General features: G+C 40.4%; 1 protein-coding gene across 4 annotated transcripts in view; it reads right to left on the reverse strand.

Moving 5' to 3' along the window:
* PLEKHM3 (pleckstrin homology domain containing M3) overlaps positions 1-23,934 on the reverse strand; it is a 164,968-nt gene that overhangs the window by 14,378 nt on the left and 126,656 nt on the right. For all 4 annotated transcript variants that reach the window (XM_023760706.1, XM_006082453.3, XM_023760703.1 and 1 more), the window contains one exon: positions 13,161-13,318. In XM_023760706.1, the coding sequence (XP_023616474.1) occupies positions 13,161-13,318 (158 nt within the window). The remainder of the gene's footprint in view (positions 1-13,160; positions 13,319-23,934) is intronic.

The raw sequence follows: 23,934 nt of genomic DNA on the forward strand, positions 1-23,934 counted from the left end.
AATCAGAAAATTATTAAATAATGTTTTTATATAAGGCTTTACATTTTATATCTATTTTTTCCTCAAAGCTAATAAACAAATCTCATTTTATTTAATTCCAAATAATATGTAGTAGTTTCTGTATTTATTGGCCACTTCCATATTTTTTCCAGAATTAGCTTATACCCCTTGCCTGTTTTATATCGACTTTTACTATACTTACTGACTTTTACAGATTTTTTTATATCCAGGACATTAGTACTTTGTCACATCTGTTGAAAATGTTCCTCCAAGTTTACTGTTTAGCTCTGTCTTTATCTATAGAATTTTTAAAGTTTAATATTTTTTATGTTTTTAAAAGCATTTAACTTTCATGGCTTCTGGGTTTGTGTTAGGCTTAGAAAGACCTTCTCCATTTAAGATCATACAAATATTCATCCATCTTTTATTTTAGTACTTTATGGGCTTAAATGTTTTTCATGAAAATATTTGACCCATCTAGATATATTCTGATGAAAGGAGAATGGCAAAATCCAGCACTTTTCTTCCTACAAAAGCCTATCTAGCCCCAGCTCCTTTTGTGGAATGACGCACAGTTTGTTTCACTAATTTGCTGCGACACCTTTCTCATATACTGAATCCCATTTTTCTTGGGTCTATTTCTGTACTTCTGAAATCATGTCCCATTGATCTGTGTGTTCTGATGCCTACATTATGCTGTGTATTTTATAATATACTAGAGGCCCGATGCACAAAATTCGTGCAAGAGTAGGCCTTCTTTCCCCCAGCAGGCACCTGGGACCCGGGCTTCCCTCGCAGCCCCAGCTTCGTCCTATGGAAGGATGGGAGGACATCTGGTCTAATTAGCATATTACACTTTTATTATTATAGATTTTTATATCTGGTAAAAACAGTCTCCTCTTATGTAAACAACTGTAGAAATCAATTCTATATTGAATATAATGCTGGTGCCCATATTTATGTTAAATGAAAAAATTTGGAATGTATATAATCAATCAACTATTTAAAATTTATATTATATAGTTTTATTTATAAAGTTTATTTAAAATGAGATGCAGATGCACTTGTATAAACATCCCAGGGGGTCAAAGATTAATCTTTGCTTAGAGATTTAATGTATTGAACATCTCAGATTTTTTTCATCTTTATTTAGTGATAAAGGTATTGTGCAAATTTGGTGAGTTAAATTAATAGCCTGATTGTTGACATGTTTATAAATTAAGAAACACAGTTCAATTGTGTAATGATGTATAAATATTTACTCACTAACATGATCCTACTGTGCATGAGCCAAGCATGTATTATCTTGGATAAATATCACAATAATGCGTAAAAGCAGGTATATGTTAACAGTGAATAAGGGAAGGAGACGTGAGCAACCATGCTTGCTTTGGCAGCCCCTTTCACTGAGTGAGAACACTCTTTGGAACTTTGGTTTCCACTCTGCATATTAGTAAAGTTGGATGGAACTGATAATCACAGCAATAAAAATAGTTATGCTATGTCAAGCAATACACGGGTAAGGCACCTAGAAGTCACTGAAAATTTTATTTCTTTCAACACTACATTTATTCATAAGACAGGAATAGGGCGAAGGCTGGATGCTGGTATATCAGCGAAGGAAAGTCAAAGGCAACGACACGGTCACTCACGGAGGGAATCCAATGGGAGCCTGCAGCTTAGGTCTGGTGGGCAATGTGCTATGCTGACCAACAACTAAGCCTTTTCTCCTTCATTGTCTCTGGGCAAACTCTAGATCTTTCAGTGAGAAAAACTGAGGTAAGAAACTTTCAGGTGGGGCTAGGCGTGGGGAAGAAGGGTTAAGTACCACTCGTAGGTACTTTCTAAGTATTAAGGTCGCTCTCTTTTAAACAGTAGACCTCACGTGTGCTCTCAGGGCAGTCAGAGGAAGGGAAAAGCCATCTTTCTTACTTGCTGCTTTGACATTCACATCACTCCCCATCACTCCACCCTGTCCTTCTCCTCCGCCCCCGTCTTCCCTACCACCAAGGATTTCTTGCTTCTCTTTTCATTCTCAATTCTGCACTTTTTCTTCCAAATCATTGATGCACACTGCTTTCCAGCTATGTCTTTTAATTTAAATTTTCTTTCCCTTCACCAAGGATTCTCTTTCTAGCAAAAAGGTATTAACATCTCTCTTAGAGAAAGGCTTTAAGATCCTTCAAAGTCCTAACTGTCAAGGCCAAATCAGATCTTTCAGTTTGAGTTAAATCAGTTCAAATTAGTGGTTTCTACTGCAGTCTTTGGAAACCATCACCCATCACCAGAAGTACCCGAGACCAGTGAAAGGTAGGCAGTGGAGTCTTTTGCCCTCCTAAGATGGTTTGTGGGTCCCTCAAATTTCAGGCTAGTGTTCTGACAAAAAGAGTGAGGCAGAAAGAGTATTACACTGGATTCAGCAGCCTGAATCTTCCTCTAGCGATGGCTATGGTTTTGGGTGGGGATGCTGACCTTGATGGGGCTTAAGGGTTGGAAGTGGGGTTGGGGGAGGGGAGGGTGTTAGAGGGGATGAGAGAGTGATTGCTAAGTTCCCTCTGACTCTACAAAGGGTCTGTGCTCTGATATAAATTCAGTCCAAATACCAACTTTTGTACAGAGTGTGAACATCTATGGGCTGGGCCTTTATCTCCATTTGAAGTGTTTTGAAGGCAGCCCGAACTGAACAGAGTTTATTGATGGTAGCTATAGGCAGCATATGCAGATGCTTCCTAATGCAACATTGAGTGTTTTAATATTCAGAATGCTAAAGGGGTTTAATAATATTATGATAACGTACACTAGATATTGCGATAAAACCAAAAAGGATTTTTAAAAAAACTTTAAGAAGATATTACCACTTGTACTCCCATAATTAGTTGGATAAAAAAAGTCTCAAAATATCATAAACATATACCGACAAAACCAAGATACGATTGTACCTTTTGTAGTTCTAAAACATAAAACAGTTAATTTCAGAACATACTGATCAGTCTGAAAAGTCAACATTTTTTTGTGTGCAAAGGTAAATACTCCTTCTCTTGCCTATTGTGTATTTCAGGTTACTTATTTACAGTCCCATACGGCAGGAAAAAGCACACACTAAAAAATGACCTAAGAGATGTTCTGAAAATTAAATTATCTGAGTAGCTTAGCAAAGCTCATATTTTTGACATTAAAGTTTCCACTGGGCCAGTAAAACACATCTGTCCCTAACATGCTGCGTTGTCACTCATTCAATAAAGTCACATTACCTTGGTAATGTCTACATTGAAGTAGTTTCCCTGGAATTAGTTTAGAAGCTATTTAAAATAAAAGAAAACATGTTAAGTAGAGATTTGAAGAACTAAAACAAAGCAAATTCTTCATTTATTCATGGGCGATTTATTGAGCATTTACTATGTGGTATTCTAGATGAAGAGGATGGGGCAGTGAGCAAAACAGACAAAGTCAGTTTCCTCAGGAAGCTTATAATATTTCCAAATGGACTGACTCACAATTTCAATTTCTATCTTACTCCCTCTGGGTGAATTCTGGCAAAAATCAGTCAACTTTACTGAACACACTATGACAAACTATCAAAAAGACTAATACAAAATGCTAAGCAATAAAACAGAAGTAAAGCTCTTACTCCTTTGGTCAGTTGGAGCTTCAATCAGTGCCATGAGCCTGGGGTGCAGACCCAGAGGCGGTGGCTCATGAGAGGTCACACCGCCAGTTAGAGGCAGAGTCAGGAGTGACACGCAGACTTCTTCATTCCTAGGCCAGTGAGCTTTCTGTGGGCTAGCCTGCCTTTATTTATTAAAAGGATCTTACTGATTTTAGAGCCAATTAATTGTATCTTTTCCAGTAAAATAAAAGTTTATAAATGAAATGTGATTATTCTCCTGGATCTGATATGAGGTGACAAAAAAGCTGGATATACAATTATGTATTTAATATGATTTCAAGTTGACTAAACAAAATACATATATATGTATATCTATAATAATAAAAGGGTAATATGCTAATTAGACCAGACAGCCAAACAACCTTCCAGATGACCTTCCAGACAAAGCCAGGGCTGCGAGGGCCGAGCCCCTTGCACAAATTTCGTGCATTGGGCCTCACATATAATATGCATACATATATTGGAGAAACTTTCTTTATACTCTTGTGTACTTTTCAAAATTTTTATAGTGAACATTAGTTAATTTTATAGTTAGAAAGTTGAAATACGAGTTAAACAATGGTGAACATTCCCCCTCCAAAAAAAATTAGGTTGTCTAAAATGTTTAGAGGTAAGATGATGAACACAATATTAACCAGACACCTAATTAGATGCCTGGTAAGAAATGTGTCTAGGTGGAGATGACAGCCATCTATTCAAGTGACCAAATGGTTTCAAAAAAACAATGGTGGCCTCGCCAGCTAAGACCGTGTTTATAAACGCACCGTATTTATCAAGGGGCTTAATGGCATAAAAGGTCAGGTCAGTCCTGAGGGTTTCACAAAAGTCTTGTCTGTGTGAGACATTCGAGACATTTTGACACGTGAATGTAGGAGCCACCAGGCCAAGGTGAAATGTTATTTACCAAGTTACTCTGTGACCAAAGTTTAAAAGCCAAAAAAACTAGCATTGTGCTAGAGTTTTTACCCAAGAAAACCTTCACTGACACAAATACACAGAAGAGCGGGCAGTCGAAGAGTCGAACTCCATCCCGGTCAGTCACCAGCCTGCGCTGTCACTCACAACATCTGGGCGCTCTCGGCCTGTTTCTCTCCTCTCCGAGTGCCTAATGCCTAGCTGCTCTCCACACTGCCCTCCGCCTCTGTCCCTTTCTGATTCTAGAACACAGGCAGGAGTCCTGTCTCCCACCCCTGGAGAAATGCCTCAGTGTGCCCCCCTTCCATACCAGAGGGAGGAAAGAGCAAGGGGATGGAGACTCCTGCTTCCTCCGCCACGGCCCCACTCCCTCTCGCGGCTTCGCGGATCCCACACCTCATTACAACGCTCACTGAGTGGCTGCCTCCCAAGAAAAGCCACAGAAAGGAAATATCATTAAAAAAGTGTATATGCTTAAGGGAAGCCGTTCCCTCCCTGAAGCCCGGCCGAGCCAAGGCTGTTGTTCTCTATTGTTGAACAGGATGTGACAGGACTGCCAAGCTCTGCCCACAAACCTGCTAATTAGATGCCCTGACAGTGTTTGTTTTGGAACCTTTCCCAACAAAGGAATGTGTCAGGCTGATTAGTGAGAAAAGGGTATGTAATGTATGTGTACTCTAGTCCAGATGAGGGCATAATCCAGGTATTCAGTCTGTTTGCGCAAGGACTCACAGCAAAACGGAGGTTGAGCAAATAGGAAGCCACAAGGACAGACCAGCTTCTGGGCAATGCTCTCAATCCTCCTCTGGAGTTTTGTTTTACTGCCCCCGCCCCCACCGAAAAAATTCCTGCCTGAACATGAAGCTCTCGTTCAAAAAGTGACACACTGTAACTGGCTCCCCAGAAAAATGGAAGAGCCTTTGTCAGGTTTCTGGCAAATCTGGGTGTTGATGATTTTCTAGGCACATACATAATCGACAACTTTAGGCAAAGCCACCTCCACAAATTAAAGGGAATGAGGGCCACAGAAAACACAGCTCTGCATGGACTGTTCTGGTCGAGCTGAGAAAACGGTGTGTCTCAGCATCCGCTATGGGAAGAAGTCATTCTGTAGTTTACAATAAAGCAGTTTCTTTCTCTTTTGAAACAAACCTTTACAAGGTTTGACTACAATTAGCTGTCGGAAGCTTCGTGTGTACATGAAGCTCCGAGGACGGCACACAGTGCCAAGGCGAAGAACAAAGTCCGTGCCCCAACAAGTCCAGGTCCTCAGGGGCAGGTGGTAGGGATTGCAGTGAAATGCAGTGACAAAGACCGATTCATAAGGTCAGGTGTGTTGGGAGGAATCTCCACGTTCTTCAGTGCAAGGTGGACGATTCCGGAGCTGGCCAGTTCTTTGGAGGCCTTCTTTCTCCGTATGCTAAGTTGACAACGTAGGTTTTAAAAATAACACAGAGGATAAGCCCTGTTGGAAACTCACTTGCTATGGACTTTCCCATGAGACCAATGTTCGTGCTCACCAGAGAGGTGTAGGAAATGTTCTTGTAATGTGTGCAGGTTTGATGTGGTGTCAGAGTATGTGAACTCGATTGGGGAGAGTCTGGTGCCGATAAGTTCAAGGTCCTGAGAGCAATGGCGATTTCTCGGAGGCAGAGAGGGCGTGGCCAAGTATGTGCACAAGGAAAAACTGGCAGGTAATGCTCAGTCTGCTTCTCTAGAACCCAGTGCTTTAAGAACTTGCATGCAAATATGCATGACCCACGGGCACAGACAATGGTGTGGTGAAGGCCTGCGATGGGAGGAGGGGACCGGAGGAGGGAATGGGAACAAAGAGCACATCTGTATGACTTTCAGCAATAAAGATAAATGTTTAAAAAACCCACATAACCCTTTCAGAAGAGTGGCCACTGAGCTGCAGATGCCCCCAACACTGGGAGAAACCTTTGTGGATGCCTTCCCTCTGGCAAGTGAGTGCTGTTGACCTGGGCCCATGGTCGGCAAACTGCGGCTCGCGAGCCACATGCGGCTCTTTGGCCCCTTGAGTGTGGCTCTTCCACAAAATACCATGTGCGGGCACGCACGTACAGTGCGATTGAAACTTCGTGGCCCATGCGCAGAAGTCGGTATTTTGTGGAAGAGCCACACTCAAGGGGCCGAAGAGCCACATATGGCTTGTGAGCCGTAGTTTGCCGACCACTGACCTGGGTGGCTGAGGCTGGTGCCCAAGAAATACTTTAATGGTAGGTTAGTTGCTCCAACCTTCTGGGTAAAGCTGTAGTGTTGCTTCGGACTTTTACCATGCTCCTCTATCTTTGCAAGTATTTCCGCCCCCAGTTGTACTGAGATAAAGTTGACATATAACGTTGTACTAGTTTCAGATAAACAGCATAATGATTTGATATGTGTGTATATTGTGAAATGATCCCCACAGTAAGTTTAGTTTACATCTATCACCACACAGTAGTTACACATTTCTTTTTCTTATGATGAGACCTTTGAAAATCTACTCTCTTGGAATCTTTCAGATCTGGTACAATATTGTCATCTTTAGTCTCTGTTCTGTACATTACAACCCAGAACTTATCTTACAGCTGGAAGTTTGTACCTTTTGACCATTTACACCCGTTTCGCCCACCGTTTCTCTGTATCTGAGGTTTTGTTTCTTTGGCGTATGTGTGTATTGTTGTTGTTTTAGATGTCACAGATAAGTGAGATCATATAGTATTTGTCTTTCTCTGATTTACTGCGCTTAGTGCAAGCATTTTAAATGCTAACTAATCAGTCTATTTAAAAAACATTGTCTGGGTTCTTAATGAGTGCTCACAATATATTTGGGAGAGCTGAACCAAACAGTAAATTTTTATGGGATGCCTAGCATATATGTAACACACCAAATTCCGTGTGAAGCATGACCACATTCAAATACAGCCGACGACGGCAGAGGGCTCAGAGAGTCTTGGGTGTTTTCCCTATTGGGAAACCTGGAGGGATGATTTGTATGTCACAAGAATGCGTCAGACAGAAAGGATGGCACTGGTCCACGGGAGCTGGCACATTCTGTAAGTCCCATGTTAAAATGCGCTCTGGGTGTTTTTAAGAGGAAGTCTTTATGTACTTGGGATCTGGACACATTTCAAGATTCAGGAATGCCATCTTGCAGGGATGTGTGAAGCAGCATTATGTTCTCAATAACGAGAGAAGACTGGTGATCTGCAGAGGTGTCAGAAAGCATGCTGCTGGGTGGGAGGCAATTTAAGGATTAAAAAAAGTCTATGTTCTGGGTCATTTTGTGGATTTATTCGACTTTCTTGCTTCTCATCGTTCTCCCTTACATCTTAGAGCAGTACCAGTCTAACCTTCTGATTCCGAATTATGGAAAGTTAGAGGTCTGGTTTCTTATTCTCAACCAGGGAGGGCCCGTGTTGTCATTTCTGTTTGGTTAGGACGTGGAACTTTCTCTCTGTGTTCGCAGAATGCTTCTCTCTCCTAACGCTGGACTTCGGCCTTCGTCCTCTAGGAGGGCAAATGTTGGATGAGTCTTAACTCAGTCTGCAGCTCTGGGTCTTCCTATTGTATTTAAAACCTTGAGATTTGGCTTTTTGAGTTCTCCTACTTAATTTAAGAGGTATGTATTTAACTTATGCTTGAGAAGAACGAACATCCCCAGGAAACTGTCAATGTTACCTTCAGAACGGAGGGGAGGTGGTAGCCCTGACTAAAGCAGCTCCCGGGCCCCCAGGCCCACCCTCGCCAGCCGCCAGGGAGGCTTGCTGGGATCTCCTTCCCCACCCAACCTGGCTGGCTCAGGGCTTGAAGTGTAGAAACTTCCACAGTGCCAAATAAAAGAAAACTCAAAGTAACAGTTTTGGGGGAAGCTTCTTTAATGAGAGGCACACAGTCCCATTCCTACCCCCACTTCCACCCCCACCCCCAATTTCTTTAGGGGGTATGCTTGCAAACATGGTTTGAAGACTACAGGTCCAGAAGAAACAGTGATGTATAATGAAAAAAGCCTGGGTTTTACAGTTCTAAATGTTTGGGTTCAAGTTTTGGCCTTATCTCTTGGGCCAAGGTAATCACCTTCCCTGAACCTGCGTTTCCTTGTTATTAAAATGAAGGTCAAACTTCCCTCAGGCCGCTGGCATAAGATTAAGTGAGGGATGTAAATTGCTAGCAGTATTAGTAAGTATTGGTGCCAGGCCCCCTACAATCCCAGAACAGTCTCTTCGTTTGCTAGAGATGGTGTTCTGAAAATTACTACTAAGGCTCTATTTTAAATTACAAATTTGTAATGTTTCCTCCTGTATAACAATTAATTTAACAAGGAAAAAAGTCTGAAGAGTTGACCAATGTTTGATAGATGATCTTAATCAAATAAGCATGTTAAAACCAAGGATAGTGGAATACTAAATACCTAAATCAGTGCTTGAGAGTCCGAGAGAGCTCTCTAATGCTCTTAGTAACTGTGGAACTTCTTTTTCATCTGCAATGTGCATCATTCCTGTTGATGACACACCACCTGTGGGAGCTTCGGGTTCACACCCTGGCTGTGGCTTCTCCCACACTTCAATACAACTTCCTCATGGCTTGGCGAGCGTCTCTCCGACTGGAGACTGCCAACTATTCATGAGCAAGGAGCACGCCATGTTCACGAGCCTAGCCCGATGCACAAACACAGCGCACTCAATAAATCGCGTCCTGAAAGAATCGGATAGTAGTTCTAATGCTTGTGGAATTTTTAAAAACTGAATTCAGTTTCAGTTCAATGATATCTGGATCTCAAAGGATGTTCTGAGGACACGGAGGGGCTGAATTTAGCAAGCTGGGCAAGGATATGTGTAGTAAGAAATTCACTACATACTTCATTTCTGTGATTTTTTTTTTTAATCCTCACCCGAGGATATTTTTCCATTGGTTTTTAGAGAGAGGGGAAGAGAGAGAGGGAAAGACAGAGAAAAATATCAATGTGAGAGAAACACATCGATTGGTTGCCTCCTGCACTTGCCCCAACCAGGGCCCGCGCCGGGGAGGAGCCTGCAACCGAGTTATGTGCCCTTGACCAAATGGAACCTGGGCCCTTCAGTGTGCAGGCCAACGCTCTAGCCACTGAGCCAAACCGGCCGAGATTTTTACACATAGCTGTTTACACACGTTTTCTTATGGAAAATTTCAGACATACTCAGAAGTAGAGAGAAGAGTATAATAAACCTTTGTATACCTATCACCTAGCTTCAACAACGATCGATCTTTTATCCGTATCTGTCCCCTCTCTCCCACAGTCAGACTATTATGAAGCAAATCCCAGACACCATCCGACTTCATCCATAAAGATTTCAGTTACATAGAGATTTAAAAATTTACCCTCCTTACTCAAATTTATTTTTATTTATCACACTTATTAACTTAGCACATCTTTATGAACGTTTTACATCTGCAATTCTATTTCTGGTGAAAGTTTATTTTACTAAATCTTTTATTAGCGTTTCTTTCTATCCTTTTCTATAGACTTGTATAAACCGCTCCCAGTGTTTAACTGGAAACTGAAACATCAAGAAATAGCTCAACAGGTTCCTGAAAAGCATTATTATCCTGCAAGTCCAGGAGGCGACTCAGATGGTTGTGCAAGCTTGGAGAGGTGCATCCGAGCAAGGGAGAAACTGAGGGTCCTCAACAGCATGAATTCTTTCCTCCTGGGTAAAGGCCCCAGGAGCCCACAGACATTTGTGCTGATGTCATTTTGGCTGTGAGTAACCAGCAGCCCTGAGTATGACCACAGCTACTTTAGAGGAGGACTACCTTCGGGCTGTGATGCAGAACCACCTGGGGAGCCTTTGAAGGTAGAGATTCTCAGGGTTAAAAACAACCAGCAGGTCTCCCAGGAGATTCTGATGTGTAGCCCTTAACCCCTGTGCTGTTTAAGGATCAACTGTACCACATTTTATTTATCCATCCATCTACTGAAGAACATTTGGTCATTTCCAGTTCGGGGTGATTATTTAAGCTGCTATAAATATCCATGTGCAGGTTTTTTTGAGGGTATAAGTTACCAATTTGTGTTATTTCGAAGTACATTGTTTACTCCCCAAAATTTTGGGGTTTTCCAGGCATCTTTTTATTATTGATTGCCAGTTTAATTTCACTGTGGTCTGAGAGAATACTTTGCATGATTTCTATGCTTTTAAACTTGTTCAGATGTGTTTTAAGCCCAGAATGTGATCTCTCTTGGTAAATGTTCCTAGTGATCATCAGAAGAATGTGTATTCTGTTGTTGTTGATGAACCACATGAATTGAGAAAGATGTCAATTGGATCCTGTTGATTGATAATGCTTTGCAGTTTAGCTATATGCTTACTGATTCTCTGTCTCCTGGTTATGCCAGTACTGATAGAGGGGTATTGAAGTCTCTAACTATAATAGTGAAGATATAATTGCATTGAATCTATAGATTGCTTTGGATAGTATGGACATTTTAATGATGTTAATTCTTCCTATCCAGGAACACGGTATATGCTTCCATTTATTTGTAGGGAGGATAAATGATGATGGAAGGAGACTTGACTTAGGATGGTGAATACACAATACAATATACAAATGATGTATTGTAGAAGTGTACACCTGAAAACTATATAATTTTATTAGCCAATGTCACCCCAATAAAATCAATAAAAACGAAAAAAGGATGGGGAGATATATATATGTGTGTGTGTGTGTGTATATATATATATATACACATATATATATTATTCATATGTGTCTCCTTGCAGTTTTTTCAGTTTTTGCTTCATGTGTTATGTCTTTTTGGGTAACTGACCCCTTTATCATTACATAATGCCCCTCTTTATCCTTGTATGAAGGATTGGTATTTTTTCTTTAAATATTCAACAAAATTCACTGGTAAAACCATTTGCCTTTTTTATGGGAAGATTTAAAATTTACTAATTCAATTTCTTTACTTGCTATATGTCTATTCATATTTCTATTTCTTCTTGAGTCACTTTTGGTAATTTGTCTTTTTAGAAATTTATCCATTTCATCTAAGTTGTACAGCTTATTGATATGAAGTCGTTTATATGGTACTTTCCTATAATTCTTTTAATTGCTGTACCCTTTTTAATTCCTCATTTGGGGGAAAAAGTATACAATTCACTGATTTTCAGTGTATTCACAAGACCATGTAACTATAACCATAATCTAATTGCAAAACATTTTTATCATCTCCCAAAAATATCCATATCCATTGGTAGGCCTTATTCTCTTTCCCCCAAACCCTAGACAACCACTAACCTACTTTGTCTCTGTGGATTTGCTTATTTGGGACATTTCATATAATTAGAACATACAATATGTGGTCTTTCACATAGCATAATATTTTCAAGGTTCATCCATATGGCAGCATGTATCAGTACTTCATTCCTTTTTAGGCTTAATAATATTCCTTACATGGACATACCACATTTTGTTTATTCCCTCTTCAGCTCATGGACATTTATGTTGTTTCCACTTTTTGGCTATTATGAATACTGCTGTTATGAACATTTCTGTTTAAGTTTTTGTGTGGTGCACCTTTTTAATTAGCATATAATCTCAAGGTTATGAGCTAAGTACCTAGCCACTCAGGAAACTGGAGGCTGGAGAGTGTCTTTTTTGTCTTTGTGTTTATATGTCTGTCTTTCTATGTGTGGGAACAACCCAAGTCCCTGGATGTTTACAAAGAGTCTTTGGGTTTAAGAAGAAGCCAGAAGGGCTGAGTCAACTCTTAATATCTTAACTCTGCCCTACATGCTTCAGCTCTCCCTGGCTCCATGCCTCACCTTCTGTTCTGAACCACAGTGTAAGTGAGGCCTGCAGGGTGGGAAATGGACCATGACATGCATGCCCAAAAAAGCCAGTGTACACACACACAAAAATGTGTATTTCTATCGTGCTTTTCAGATAAAAGGAAAAGTGATATGTATCATTTTGTGATTCAAGAAAAGCAATGGTAAAAACCCTGCTCTCCAGTTAGTGGGAGGGAAAAATCATCTATCCATCAATAGATGTGATGATGCCCAAATATTACTTTGGTTAGAAAAATAATCCCACATAAACTCCCACTTTTCTCTCTTTTGGTCCTAAAACTTTCATCACTATCCTGCAGTGCCTCTGTGGATAAAAGCATGTGGTGAGCCAGACAGCTGTTCACCGGTGTCCTCTAGCTTTATTCCTAGTAATCCATCCCGTTCTGGCCTTCCTCCGAGACTCTGCCCATCATCTATCACTTGGCCCTGAAATGGTTGTGAGGATTCTTCCTCCCCAGTCTTTGTTCTAAAATTGAATCTGAACACTCTTTGTTACCTAATAAGGCAGAGCCAGGCAATGTTTCTTTGCAACTCTGTTATCTCATTCTGGATAAAGGTAGTGAGGTGAGTTGCAAGTAAATATAGAAAACCAAAGGGTAAAAACATTCTCTAAGAATAAGGGAAATCTGATCCAGGATAAGACAAGAGATACAGTACTTGACTAAAAGTTGGTCTGATCTGGCCAAATAAGACTGCATGTGACACACTCAGGTGTACGTTTATAAGACGAGATTCTGTACCTGCTTGTTGAAATATCTTCAAAAGGGTAGAGGATCTCTCCATTGTTGCAGATTTCACAGATGAACCCCTTCTGGCTGCAGAGACTGCAGCTGTACACGTGAGAGCTGGCAAATTTAATGACCTTGCCCAGGAATGGAGCCAGCTTTCCCTCTATTACCTGCAGGAAGAGAAATGGGACAGGGAAAGTCATTGAGCACAGAAATCTTGCAGATGAGGAGAACTGGAATTCCTTTCCTTTACACAACAGGAAAACCTCTAATTATAATTTCTCAGCAACTCTGAGAAAGAAAAGACATAGTATTTTCGCTCCAAAAGAACCCTCTGGTTTAAACCACTGGAGGTTAGAAAATGAAGATGTTGAAACTTCTTTTGTATTCTTCTTTCTTTGTAGTGGGGTGTAAGGGATTGAAGACCAACGAACGGGGAGCCCCACTTGCATGGACCGACTCACAGTTACGGTGCGGTGTACGAGGAATGCAGCGGGGTTCCCGGAATAGACTGAAAACAGCCAGGGTAAGTATGAATGTAGAACTTCATACTTTATGTTGTCTATTCAACAATTCCCTTTCTCTGATGAATTAATAGGATAGTTTTTTCACTGTCTCCCCCACGAACACAGAACAAATGTGGAAAAATAGGTTTCTTTTGCTGCTGACAAGTACCAGTATATTAATATAAAGAGGTTGCACATTTGGCAGGCCGAGGGTCATATTCAGCCTGAAGAGTTTAAAAAAAAATCTCTTAGTGTTTCAAAGAATGAGCCATTTTAATAATTGGGAGCCCAGTTGAGCGTTGACCTATGAACCAGGAGGTCATGGTTCGATTCCTGGTCTGGGCACATGCCCTGGTTGTGGGCTCGATCCCCAGTGTGGGACGTGCAGGAGGCAGCTGATCAATGATTCTCTTTCATCATTTATGTTTCTATCTCTCTCTCCCTCTCCCTTCCTCTCTGAAATCAATCTATAATAATAAACGCGTAATATGGTAATTAGATCTGACGGCCGAACAGCAGAATGACCATTAGGACAACCTTCCGGACAACCATCCGGGACCACGCTATGACATCCATTGGCGCCAGGCCAGCCAAGGCAGATGCAATGCGATTGGTCAGGGGCCAGGCCATCGCCCCATGTTCGCCCTGCAGAGGGAGGCTCAGGCCACCGATGGGTGGGCTGTGGTGGGTGGGCGGGGCCTCCCTCTGCAAAGTAAGCCTGGCTCCCGGGTGGCTGCTGGCGGCCAGAGGGAAGCCCAGGTCCCGGGTGCCAGAGGGAAGCTGGTGCTGGCAGCCTGGGGAAGGAAGGCCTACTCTTGCACGAATTTGGTGCACCAGGCCTCTAGTAAAAGTATATTTTAAAAAAATATATAAATAATTGGGAGATTTCACTTAAAAATGAAGATTTGGGGTTTCCTTTGAAAAATCATTATATCTAGCAGAGCTAGGCCTGAACTCTAGCATGGTGATGATCCTGCCTGCGACAGGCAGCTTGCTCCCCCCGGAACACGTGCCTCCTGTCGATGGCTGTCCCCACCAGGCCCTTGTGTCTTGCATCTGCCTGCCTCCCACAGGTACCACACCTGTTGGCCTGCAAACAACCTGGCTTTTGGAACCAATGGTTGGTCTGACCCCTCCTCACTTCTCTAAAATGATGGGTTTCAAAGTGTTCAGCAGTTCGTGTACCAACAAGATAAAACCTGCCTTTATTTCTCTCTATTAGTGCAAATGTATATACATGCTGATTTTAATAAGAAAAAAAGAAAGAAAATTTAATTTGAAAATAGGTGAAAATATTTGGAAATAGCTGTAGACTTTCAAATGAATCCATAGTTTGAACGACAATAACATAAAAATAACATCCAAGGGCAATGCATATCATACCTAAATGGAAATTACAGTGCCAAGGTGAATGAATTAGTAGTAACTAACATTTCGGAAATAAAAGACTGCAAGGAATGTAATAATGTGTTTTGCTAAAAATAGAAGCTATTCATAATACTGGAGATAAAAACTTAAGTGGTTTTTAATATATATATATATATATATATATATATATATATATATATATTTTATTGATTTCAGAGAGGATGGGTGAGGGAGAGATAGGAACATCAATGATGAGAGAGAATCATCGATCTGCTGCTTTCTGCACACCCCTACTGGGGACTGAGCCCACAACCTGGGCATGTGCCCTTGACTGGCATCGAACCGGGACCCTTTAGTCCACAGGCCTATGTTCTATCCACTGAGCCAAACCGTCTAAGGCTGAAGTGGTTTTAAAGGTCACAGTATAATCTCATGATCAAAATAACAGTAGTTAACTCTAGGGAAGGGAAGAAGTGGGAAAAGCAAGTATTTCACTTTGTATACAGTTGTCTTTTTGCATTTTTAAAAACAATGTATATTGTTTTGTATCAAGGTACAGAAAATGAACAGAAAAACCAGGTTTACTGCTTTATAAAAGTGGATTTTTTTTTCTTAATATAGAGGGTAGAAATTATGCTGGTTGTTTTTCTGTCAAGCAAGTCCGTTTTCCATCATTCTTTAACTTATTTTCCTCTCTATTACCTTTAGAAAGCCATAGATAGAGCTCTTTTTTATTTTTATTTTCTCAACGACCATTAACTTCGACAAACCCCAGCAAAGTGTACTCCTAATACCAACACATGATACACTTTCTAAGAAATAACCACTACCAAATCATATACCCAACCACCAGAAAACGCTTTCCAATGTGTCATAGGGTTATTTCTAAATTGTGGTGACAATACTTCAGTTCTACTTGGTTTTGCTTACATTACTCTTTCCTAAACAACCAAGGTCAATGACACATTTAAAGAGAGGCGCAAAGTATAGTCCACTCAGGGAAAAACATCGGGATGTAGAACAGTTCTGGAAACCAGGTGAGTAAACGCTGCTTGAAGGAACCCAGGGTGAGAAGAGAAGACCTTGGGGAGGACATGACAGTCATCACCTGGGATCTAGAGGAGCAGACCGGGCATCTTGTGCATAAAGCTTTCCCTATTTTAGATGATCTCCTTGAGGCAAAGGGTATGAGAATTTTGAAGGCTTTTGAAATATCTCACCAAACTTATTTAATAAGCTCAAAAAAATTAATTTGGGGACTGATAGCTTTATAATATTTAGTCTTCCTATCAAAGAACCTGATCTATATCTCCATTTTATTACATTTTCATTTATTATAGTTCAATAAAAATTTGTTTTCTTTCCTTGTGTATGCCACTCACACTTATTATATTTAGGTTATTTCCAAATTGCATTTTGTGTAATATTTTTTCTTATTAGCCATTGCTGGTATATTAGAATATATTGACATTTGTGTACACCTTATATATGACTGTATTTTACTGTATTTTCAGGGATGCAAAGCATTTTTAGGGGATTCTTTTGGGTCTTCTGAAAGTAATAAACTGGTCCCTTCCTTTCTAATATTATACCTCTTATTTATGTTTCATGTCTTATTGCATCACTCAGTGCTCCTAACACAATATTAAGTAATGATGGTGTTAGAATCAAACTGGAAATTATGGAGTCTAGTGAGTGGTTCATTTTCTCCATCAGAAACATATATTGTCATTCACCACATTTTATTGATTTCCTCTCTTTTTAAATTACAGCTTTAGTGAGATATAATTCACATACCATGTAATTCACCTATTTAAAGTCTATAATTAAATGGCGTTTAGATTATTCACAGAGTTGTATGTATACTATCACCACCATCAATTTTTGAGCATCTCTTCAACTCTTCCAAAAAACCCTGTACCCATTAGTGATTACTCCCTTTCCCCTAAACTGCTCCCCAAGCCCTAACCAAGCAATAGTCTAGTTTCTGTCACTATGGACTTACCTATTTTGGACATTTCATATAAATGGAATGATACAATATGTGGCTTTTCACTTAGCTTAACGTTTTCAAGGTTCAAGTTGATTCTCTTCTAAACACCTCTAGTGTGAGTCTCCTTTTTCCATCCTGCCCTACACTCTTATCTCTCCTGTCAATCTTCTAGTTTTATTTCCAGATGCCCGTCTTTTTCCTTTGATCTAACCATAATATATATACTAATCAGTTTTAGGTACCACTTTCATCATGTATCATGTCTTCCCTCAAACCTTGGTGAATTCTTATTTTATCATTATTAAAAACTCTTCACTCATTCATTTCAGAGAATTATATTGAATTACTGTGTCCTATATTCTCCATACAAGAGTGAACTGGGCCAAACTGGAGGTTACATTTTGCCTGGTGTGCAGGTGGTCCATCGCTGGTTCCACACTACCTATCCAAATTCATTTTCCATTTCTTACGATGTAACTTCTGTTGTGAGCAAATGTTTCCTCATGTAGAATATGCTTACTCTTGTTCTTGTGCCTTCACCCATGTCATTTCCTCTGTCTGAAGTTTCGCTTCTCTTCTTAACACTTTAACTTCACCTAGGCTTCATGGCTCCGACCTATTCTGGCTTGAGCTGGAAAGCCATCTTTGGCCACTTCACTGTTTGGATCTCTTGTGCTTCACATAAATTTCTTTTACATCATGCACACCATGTAATGTAATATAAAACTTGATGCTGTTTTGTACTCTTTACTAATGCTTAACATGTGATTGTTTTGCTTATCCAACTGTTGATTGAATATATCGAAATGGTGAGCCTAACTATAAAATGGTGATTTTACTTAAAAAATGTAAATTTTATATGGAGCAACCTAAGAGAATGTAAATTGCTTGGAGGCAAGACTGAGTCTCATACTTGTCTTAAATATCCTATTTCTGCCAGGCACCTAAGTTCCTATTGATCGACCAAGGATGCTTTCTTGTCTTTTTCCTTGGCTGCAGTGGTTATATCTTAGGGCTGTTTTTGTGTCACAAATATTTTCAATCATTCTGCTGGGTGATTTAGGGAGGAGCATAAAGAGTGCATGGCCCTGGTGGAAGCTCAGCTATTCAGGGACTCCTTTGGCTTCTTTTCATTTGATTAATTGCTCTTCCTATTTGTCAGCTTAAGTTCATGGCCATGTTCCAAAGGGCTAAAGCTGCTGAAAGATTTCCTTCCAGAAAGTGAGGTAATAGTCTATGTTTTAGAATTTACAAACATATCTTTAATATTTCAGAAAGGAAAAGTTTATACTTATAATTGTCCAGGGATAAAGATATATTTAGAAGGTTTAAATCTTATCTTTGACTACAACTACTAGCAGCACTGGGAACCGGATCCAACTATTCTGCCTTCTCGTCTAGAGGTTTCATCACAACAAAGCAGTAGGTTCCAAATGTGACATCTCCAAGGGTTCTTTTAAAAAATCAAATATATTAATACAAATTTTAAAAAAGAAAAATCAGATATATCTTTACTTTGGATAATTGTTTAAAAACAAAATCAAGTGATCTGCCTCCCATCATCTGCTCCTGCCCCCGTGTCTTACAACTTCTAATCCCATTTCCTAGCCATCTTGGTGGGGGCTTAGGGTTAGGGCCATATTCCACAAACACCAGGAAGATGGCAGCCTTAAAGAAGAACAAAGCCCAAGGAGCTCCTACCCTTAGTTTCTAATGAGAATGAAAAGTAGAAAAGAACTATTAGAATGCCAATGGACCTGGGAAATGACTATGGGTTGGGCGAGGTCAAAGGGCCAACATGAGAACAAGTACACAGCCTGAGGGAAGTCAGACTTGAGAACTCTGTAGGTCACCCCTAAACTGGAGTGCATCCCTAGAGTGACAATAGTCCTCAGTGAGGCCCAGCATGGGGAACAGTCCTACAGCAAAAAGAAAACAGATTCCAAAAAAAATTGAGACTAGTGTAAGGAGCCTCTGGGGCAATTTCAAGCATACTAACATTCACATCATGTGGATCCAGTAGGAAAAGAAAGAGCACAAGAAATTGAAGACCTATTTGAAAAATTAATGACAGAAAACTTTCCTAATTTGGTGAAGGAAATAGACATACAAGTTCAAGATGCACAGAGATTCCCAAACAAGATAAACCCAAGAGGCCCACACCAGGACACATAATAATTAAAATGCAAAAGGTTAAAAACAAAGAGAGAATCTCAAAAGCAGCAAGAGAAAAGCAGTTAGTTACTTATAAGGGAGCTCCATAAGATTGTCAGTTGATTTCTGAACAGAAACTTTTCAGGCCAGAAGAGATTGGCAAAAAATATTTAAGGTAATGAAAAGCAAGGACCTACACCAAGATTACTCTACCCAACAAAGCTATCATTTAGAATAGAAGGACCGATAAAGAGCTTCCCAGACAAGAAAAAGCTAAAGGAGTTCATCACCACCAAACCAGTATTACATGAAATGTTAAAGGGTCTTCTTTAAGATGTAGAACAAACAAACAAAAGATAAAAATATGAACAATAAAAGGGCAATAGATACATATCTATCAACAATTGAATCTAAAAAACAAAATAGCCCTGGCTGGCGTGGCTCGGTTGGAGCATCGTCCCATACCCCAAAAGGTTGGGGGTTCAATCCCTAGTCACGGCATATGCAGTTGATGTTATTCACATCAATGCTTCATTCTCCTCCTCTCTCTCTGCCTCTTTCTTTCTCTCAAATCAATAAAACATATATATTCTCCAGTGAGGACTAATATAATAATAATAATAAAATAAAAATAAAGTAAATGAATAAGCAGAACAGAAATAGACTCACAGGTACAGAGAACATTTTGACGGTTGCCACATGGGAGGGGGTTTTGGGGGGATGGGAGTAAAAGGTGAAGGGATTAAGAAGTACAAATTAGTTGTTACAGAATAGTCATGGGGATGTACAGTAGCGCATAGGGAATATCTATATAATAAAGAGCTAATATGCTAATTAGACCAGATAGCAGAACGACCTTCCTGAACAACCTTCTGGAACAACCAGTGGGTAGGGGGTGGGGCCGCGGGGCCATGAGGCAGTCGGGCCACAAGGGCTGAGGCAGCCAGGGCTGTGAAGGCCTACTCTTGCACAAATTTCATGCATCGGGCTTCTTGTAGTCAATAATATTCTAATATGTATGGTGTCAGATGGGTATGAGATTTATCAGTATAATTGCTTAGTAAGTTATGTAATGTCTAATCATTGAGATGTACACCTGAAACTAATATAATAATGCATGTCAACTGTAATTCAAAAATAATGAAAATGATTTTTTAAAAAGTCATAAGACCATTAACCAGGTGGTCATTTGGATATGTCATAAGTGATTGCAAAATAGGCCTCCGGATGAGGTTTAGTTATCCCTCTATTATTTTTCCCCAAAGTGCCTGCCTACGTGAGCAAAATCATGACAAAGTAGTTAGCAGAACGCTTCCTCCACTTCCTCCATCTCCTCAACCCCCTGCACTCAACCTCCTTCACCTTCTCCATATACCGAGTTGCCCTATCTTCTTGAGAAAAGGCAGATGTCTGAAACAGGGCAAAAGAGTTTGTGTCTGTTTTCCATTCAGCTGAATTTCTTGAACTAAGGAAGGTACTGGTCTGATTTTATCTACTTGGAGAGCATGCATATATGAGTATGTCAGAGGTACTTTAGTGACCGGGTATTCAAAGAACACACACTCCATTTGTAACTTAAAATGCTGTGTCCTCTTATTGCAAGTAGGATGAGGACAAACTGCAGCATCACACTGACACCTTCTTCTTCTTCTTCTTCCTGATTTTGCTATTTTTCACCTTTGTGGTCTCTCTCCAAATTCTGTTCACTCTATCATTTCAGGTACTTCTCCAGGAACCATCGAATATTACTTTCCATGCTCCAGCTAGCTGACAGACACACCAAATATGCTTCCCATGGAAGCTGCCTGGTTGAACTTCCAGTTCAGGGATACACACATTCATTCTCTCCCTCCCCCTCTTCTATTCTGGTCAAGATGGTCAGCATTGGAATTTGAGGCCTATGGCTTTCTTGCAGACTAAGACAACAGACTTTATTTGATTTGCTTTCTTGCAGACCAATCAAAAATTACAATTAAGTTAAAAAATAACCTAGTGCTGCCTTCTCCAAACCACAGTTTCAGAAACAGCTGCTTATTACTCATGTGTGGCACCAGGAAATTGCAGTGTCATGTTCAAGGTCTGCAGCCAATAGAGATCTGTGGGATTGGGAAATGGGCACAAATGATTCTTTTATGTCTGTTACCTTCACTCCCTTGGCACCACCACAGAATTCAAAATCTACAGGGGGAGAGAGACAGAGCACTAGTAACTTGGACAAGAAAAAAACCAAGGAAAAGCTCTTTCTCATTGCATTCCTGTATGCATTGGCTAATTCCTTCCCCCTGATTTGTCACTTACCTTCCATGCGAATGCGAGCATTCCTCGGCCATTGTGCAGCATTTAGAATCTGGACGACTATTGGGAAGACTTTGATGAAGAGGCTGCTTGCACTTGACAAATGGCCCCTCCTCTAAAAGTCCAACCAAAAGACCCCATTCACAGAGCACAAAGCCACCTGCCACTCACGAGTAACAAGCTAGCTGATGACATGGAAGAATCAAAATGGTCACACACTGTAAAATGATTTCCAATATAATTCAGTTTGCATTTGCTTGGCCAGAGGCCTGTGGAAGTTGGCCCTTGCTATTTTCCCTGCTTGTCATTTCTCCTCATCGACGGGTGGGTACAGTGAAATCTAGGGAGGTAGGCCGTGCAAGTTCATGGAGAGTTAAGAAAAAACAGCCTGTGGATTCTGCTCAAGTTTGAAAACCCTAACACACAGTGAGGATATTCTGAGTTCTCATTCAATTATAAATGGTACTCATCGTAATCATAAGTCCTTGAAATTGGAAAAGAAAAAGCATAGGGGATTTTCCTATTTCAAAAAGTTTTGCTAAAACCTCATTTTCCCATAATTAACCTTTGAGCTCCTTATCGTGGCTCAATGCTGGGATGTTTGTATATAAACAGAAAACTGTCTTCTCTAATTAGCTGCTCCCCACCCCTCTTTACCCATCATGGAGCTGCTCTAACACTGCTGGGCTTCTGGCTAAGCAAGCACTTCACTGAGGGTGGATTATGATGTCACCAATTAGCTCTTATCTGATCCTTTCCCAAAGGTGACAATTTCTACTTAGACTTAGGAAACTATGTGATAATTGAATTTTGAGTTGATGTAATTGGGTAGATTTGTGAGTGGTCATCAAATTACATTTTGCCTCCTGCTGGAAACTAAGTCTTAGGGAATGCAAGATAAAAGAATTTCAATTTTCTTCAGTTGTTGAGTGGCAAAGATGAACCCAAGAACATAAATTTCTTCTTTATTTTTAAAATCTTCATCCAAGGATGTTTATTGATTTTAGAGAGGGAGGAAAGGGGGCAGAGGGGGAGAGAGAGAGAGAGAGAGAGAGAGAGAAAACATGGATTGGTTGCCTCCTGTACTCCCCTGACCAGGGATCAAACCTGTAACCTAGATATGTGCCCCGACCAGGAATTAAATCCGCAACCTTTTGGTATACGGAATGACACCCCAACCAACTGAGCCACCTGGCCAGGGTGAACATAAATTTCTTACTCATAAGAATATATGGGATGGGGCTACTTCATATAGTTTTTCTGTACTACAGAAAGTGCCTCAAGGGGTGTGGCCTTGTCAAGATACAGCCTCATGGAACTTCTGTGGAAGCATTTGCAGAGAGTGAAGTACAGTTACGTGATCCACATGTGCTGAGCTCCCAAACAGACCACATAGTCTGACATACGTACATATGGATTATCTGGGAAGGGAATGATTAAATTATTTTACATTGAGACAGTTCCAGAAAATTCTCATGGTACGGTCAACAGAATTTTACTTCTGTGTTGAATTCATTGGTCATATACCTGAAGTAAATCTGATTTAGGTCTCTATTCATTTTGGTCCTAGTTATGACATTATTGACTCATCAAACAGTAAACAAGGAAAGGCCCTGAGTGATCTTTTAAACTCAGCGTCCTTACGTAATAGGTGTATGAGAAATCTGAGGCCCAGAGCGGTCCTGTGAGCTGCCTAAGATCACCCAGCGGATCAGTGACAGACCCTGACTCCCCTCTTAAGCAGCCTTCACTGCTACAGGGAAAGGACTTTCCGAGGGCATCTGGGGTCAGACGCAGCCCTAGGGTGTTGGCCTGAGACTCCTGACCCACTGTATAGAAATGGAAGATTTCTAAAACGGGCCCAGTCCCTAAATGGAAGCAAGATGTGCAGTCTAGATAGATCCAGGTTACACCCATAGTTTTGATCTGAACTGGATCTGCCTTTGGCTTATAGCAGCGGTTCTCAACCTGTGGGTGGCGACCACTTTGGGGGTCAAACGACCCTTTCACAGAGGTCGCCTAAGACCATCGGAAAACACATATATAATTACATATTGTTTTTGTGATTAATCACTATGCTTTAATTATGTTCAATTTGTAACAATGAAAATACATCCTGCATATCAGATATTTACATTACGATTCATAACAGTAGCAAAATTATAGTTATGAAGTAGCAACGAAAATAATTTTATGGTTGGGGGTCACCACAACATGAGGAACTGTATCAAAGGGTTGCGGCATTAGGAAGGTTGAGAACCACTGGCTTATAGGAAGATTTACTGTCCAACCTATTTACTTCTAGTACAAAAATTCTTTTAAATGGGCACATCTTATGTAAATTCCTGAATATGAAGTATGATTTTGAAGAGCATTGGTCAAACGACTGGGAAATCTATAAAGTAACACAAAACTGTGACAAAAATGGACTTAATATCAACACAAACGCTATTCTATTTACCAAAACTAG

This window comes from Myotis lucifugus, unplaced genomic scaffold, assembly GCF_000147115.1.
Source record: "Myotis lucifugus unplaced genomic scaffold, Myoluc2.0 scaffold_3, whole genome shotgun sequence".
NCBI lineage: Eukaryota > Metazoa > Chordata > Mammalia > Chiroptera > Vespertilionidae > Myotis > Myotis lucifugus.